The 4,836-nt window shown below is 37.2% G+C and overlaps 1 protein-coding gene across 1 annotated transcript; it reads right to left on the minus strand.

Moving 5' to 3' along the window:
- Positions 1–873: 873 nt before the first annotated feature.
- LOC132284136 (uncharacterized) lies at positions 874–4,601 on the minus strand. Its single transcript, XM_059786207.1, has 5 exons — positions 4,241–4,601; positions 4,105–4,163; positions 3,451–3,568; positions 3,276–3,354; positions 874–1,036 (listed from the first exon to the last, which is right to left on the minus strand). The coding sequence occupies exons 1-4, from the start codon at positions 4,492–4,494 to the stop codon at positions 3,276–3,278; spliced, it is 510 nt and encodes a 169-aa protein (XP_059642190.1). The 5' UTR covers positions 4,495–4,601; the 3' UTR covers positions 874–1,036.
- Positions 4,602–4,836: the final 235 nt, after the last annotated feature.

Below are 4,836 nucleotides of genomic sequence, written 5' to 3' on the forward strand. Positions count from 1 at the left end.
GTTTTGGTTCCCCCCTTGAAGATGAAGCGTGAAATAGGGATGTAATTCAAAAAAAGTAACATCCATGGTAACAAACATTTTTTTAAAAATGGGTTCAAAACATTTATACCCCTTTTGAGTGGGAGCATAACCAACAAACACACATTTTGTGGCTCCGGGTTCAAGTTTTCCTCGATTATGACTATAAATATGAACAAATGCGGTACAACCAAATATCTTTAGTGGTAAAGAAGAAGAAAGCCGATTTCTTAGATAAAACTTATGAAAAACATCAAAGTTGTTTTAAAGCTTAAAACCTTATTAGGCGTTTAATTTTAGCAGTAAGAAGGGCTTCACCCCAAAGATATTTAGGTACCTGATTGGTAAAAAGCAATGACCGAGCTACTTTCAATAAGCGTTTGTTTTTTCTTTCAGCCAAACCATTTTGTTATGGAGTGTCGACACAAGAACTTTGATGAACAATTCCTTTTTCAAGAAAAAAAAATTGGCCCAAAATGTGTTTGAAATATTCTCGACCATTATCACTCCGCAATATTTGAATATTTTTTTGAAATTGTGTTTGTACCATGGTGTAAAAAAATTTTTAAATTATTCCCAATTCAAAATTTTCCTTTATCAAATAAACCCAACTTAATCTCGTGTTATCATCAATAAAGGTCACAAACCATTTTTTTCCAAAATGCGTAGATGTTCTACGTGGGCCCCAGATATCACTATGAATCACAGTAAATAGCGTAGTTGGTTTGTAGGGTTGGGGGGAAAAAGATGCACGATGATGTTTAGCAAACTGACAAACATCACATTGAAAGAAGGATGGACTTTTATTCCAAAATAAATTGGGAAACAAGTATTTTAAATATTGAAAACTAGGATGGCCTAACATATAATACCATAACATAATATCATTATCTTTGGAAACAGAAACAAAATTTAAGGAAGTACTTTGACATCGTCTACTCGAGTCAGGTCCATCGTCAAAATAATAGAGTTTATCTTTTTCCTTAGCACTGCCAATCATCCTCCCCATGTCCAATTCCTGAAACTCGCAATAAGAACAGTAGAAATTAGCTTGACACTGATGATCAGAGGTAATTTTACTGATGGACAACAAATTGCAAGACAAATTGGGAACGTGGAACACATCATAGAGGGTTAACAAAGGAGTGAGTTTGATAGTTCATATCCCGGCAATTACTGAGAGTGAACCATCTACAATTTTGACTTTTTTATTGCCTGCACACGAACTATAGGATGAGAATAATTTGGAACAACTGGTCATATGATCAGTTGCGCCAGAATCAATTATCCAAGAATGAACAGGGTTAGGAATAACACCAAAAAATGCAGTAGCAAGAAAGTTACCCTTCTGTACCAAAGAATAAGACGAAGTTAAGGACAGTTTTGGAGAAAACAATTTATACAGGTGCTCTAATTGCTCCTTGGTGAAAGAGACTGCATCCGAGTTGGTAGAAGGCTCCTGAGTCTCTTCAGTAGTGGCTTGGTAGGCGCGATCGTCACGTTTGGATGTTGGCTTCCAATTTACTGGTTTACCATGAAGCTTCCAACACGTCTCCTTCATATGCCATGGTTTTTTGCAATGCTTGCACCACGATTTCTTTCGCCCGTCGTCGTCAGAATCAACACCTCTTAACACAAGAGCAGAGCTTTCAGGTTCTAGATTGAAACCATGTTTGGTGTTGCGCATCATGATTTTTCTCCTTGACTCCTCACGTCTAACTTCAGAAAAAACTTCCCAAATAAAGGGCACTGGTTTTCTGTCGAGAATGCGGCCTCGGACCTCGTCCAAACTCCGATTAAGGCCGGCTAAAAACATGTAAACCCTGTCATTTTCCTCTCTTTTCTTGTGGCGAGCGTTCTCCCAAACATCATCATAACACTGATCAAGTTCCTGCCATAAAGTTACCAATTCGTTATAATAAATAGTAACATCGCGATCATTCTGTTTGGATTTCCAGAGTCGAGTTTTCAACTCAAATATTTGAGAAGAATTCTCCAAGTCCGAATAAAGATCTCGAACGGCCTCCCAGACATCTTAAGTAGTGGAAAGAAATAGGTGAGGTTTTCCAATGGTAGGTTCCATGGAATTGATGAGCAAAGCAATAACAAGATAATTTTCAGACTGCCATTTTTTCAGATTAGGGTCACCAGCAGTAGGTTTCGATATTTCGCCAGTCAAATGCCTAATTTTGCCTCTGCCATCGATCGCCAATTTTACGACCGAGCCCACTCGAGATAATTGTGCCCATTGAGTTTTGTAACCGTGAGATAAAGGACTAAATTCTGAGAATAGTAATCAGCAAATACAGGTGTGGGATTGGGCAGAATATTTGTGGGAGAAATAGTTGGATTGGGCGGAATGGTTTTGGAAGTACCGGAAGAGGCGGTAGGATTTCCTTGGGCGCTAGTCATCGCCGACTTATACAACATCATCAGAGAATAGAAAAAAAGCACAAGACCATGAAGGTTTTTTTAAGAAGAAAAATATTCAGTCTTCTTATCTTTCAAGAGAGACGATTACAAGATAAATAGTAGAGGAAAGCCACCAAATCAGGAAGCCCACAAAATCAGCAAATCAAATCAACAAAACTCTAGGCTAGAAAACAAGAAACAGAAACTCTTAAATCTAAAATAGTAGTTTTATATTTTATTTTCAAAAATTGAATTTCCTAATTTATTTCCTAGAAATCCGACAGAAGTTCTCCGAGCACAACCTAGCTTGCTATCAGCCTCGTTGAATCGTTGACCACCAATTATTGTCGACTTATCACAGGCTTTGCTTACCGCCGTGCATTTCTTTGTGCCTACCAGATTCAATTTGTGATTTGGTGATTAAATTATAGGACATTTTGGTCATTTCAAAGGGTTTGTTGGGTAGTTAAGTTATTTTATATATGAAACAAAGTCAATACCAAATCAAAAGGGTACTAGACATTTTACACCTAAGAGTACTCTGACATCACTAAAAATTGAAATTTGGGGTGTAAGTGAAATCCATAATCACTCTTTGAAATATGAGTGAAAGAGCCTCAAGGAGTGTCTGTGTAATTTACCCTGAACCTTAATAGTCCTTTTTTTCCTTTTCCATGAATTGGGAACTTTCTGTTTTAACTCAGAAATAAAGGGGTAAAATTGAGATTTTAACTCTATGCGGAGAGGATACAAAACATATATTTGATTTGAATAGAGAGGTTACACGAATGAAATGGAATCACAAGAATAGTAAGTATATGATAGTTCCTATCATATCATTCAACCTAGTAGATGTTGTTGAGGTAGAAGTATAGTCCAGCAAGTGCTACAACTCCTACAGCAGCTGCAATTGGCAATGCTCGCCTGCACAAGTACAATTCACATTAGGGATCGATATAGTTAAATAATATATATACACACACATATATATAAATATATATATTTGAAAGAACTGCTCACCCAATTGCCTCATCTCTCTTTATCTGTTCTTTTCGTGCCTTTCTCACAGCTGTGTCGTTAACATTTTTTGTCACAGTAGGCTGGTATGCCCTAAATCTTCGTTTAGGAGCACTACAAACTACAAAGAATATGTAAAACGTTTGAACCACAGGGAGAGGCAGAATTATACATGTCCAATTACCAACATATATATATATACACACACTCATACAAACACACACACACACATATATATATGTGTGTGTGTGTACACACAATGATATACATACTGGAGTCAAAATCCTCTCCTACCCCTACAGTGTATCTGTTCCAGCCGGTGAGAACGTTGGATACAAGTTAGGAAATTATTGGGATGCAAGGCCAAAAGTCACAACATTTTCGTAAAACGTATCTCTAATTCTCCTAATCGACTGGAACAGATATACTGCAACAAGAGTAAATGGGAAACAAATCAAATTTATGGAAATGAACAATTGGGTGTTGTATGAGCTACAGGAGAAGCAAAATTGTACATGAATATGTATGCAATTACCCATATAAACACACACACATATATATATATACAAAATACATACACACAATTATATACACACTGAAGAAAATCGGAAACAAGTCAAATTAATTGAGTAATGAATGTATATGAATAAGATATACCAGGACAGAAGTAGTTGTCAGGCAATTTCTCAAAGGGAGTCCTGTCGCTGTAAATAAACCTGCATCATAAAAGAGCTAGCATTAAATTAGAAAATTCACAAAACAGAGAGATAATTAGAAAAATTGTAAATAGTACCCGCAATCGCGACAGATGTAAGACTGCTTGGAAGCAAGGCGCATGGAGAATTTGGGTGCAGCAGAAGCAAGAGGCTTCTGCTGCTGATGGGGAGGAAGCAACAGGTGAAGAGATGGGGAAAAGAAGGATGATTTAAGAGCGAAACGATCGGACGTTGGACGGAGGCCAACGTTTCCTGAGACTGACAGAGGAGAAGCTACTGGTGATGGCATGGACTTGGTGGCCTGAAGCCCAGTGGGTGACTGGAGGGTCATTTTCTTCTTCCTAGTGTCTCTCTCTCTCTCTAGTTTGGAAGTGAGAAGAGAAGATAAAAGAGTTGGTAGACAGATAACTACAGTGAATGTAGGTTCTAGAGTAGTAGTGTGTGGAAATGGAATCGTGGCTGCCATGCTCCCCACACAAGTTCTCCCTCCCCCACTACCTTTTGTGCTTTTCTTATCCTTTTAAGTTTTAAACCATGTAATTTCTTTTTATCTTTGTTTCTTTTACCATTTGTGTGGAAAAATGTGGAGTATTATTTTATTTTATTTTATTTTATTTTATTTTATTTTAAGGGAGAATAAACAAGTTTTTCGTCGATGGTATGCTCTATTTCA

The sequence above is a fragment of the Cornus florida genome, unplaced genomic scaffold (assembly GCF_030987335.1).
Source record: "Cornus florida cultivar Cherokee Brave unplaced genomic scaffold, ASM3098733v1 CherokeeBrave_3.0.0_Hap2_Chr11, whole genome shotgun sequence".
In the NCBI taxonomy this organism is placed as follows: Eukaryota; Viridiplantae; Streptophyta; class Magnoliopsida; order Cornales; family Cornaceae; genus Cornus; species Cornus florida.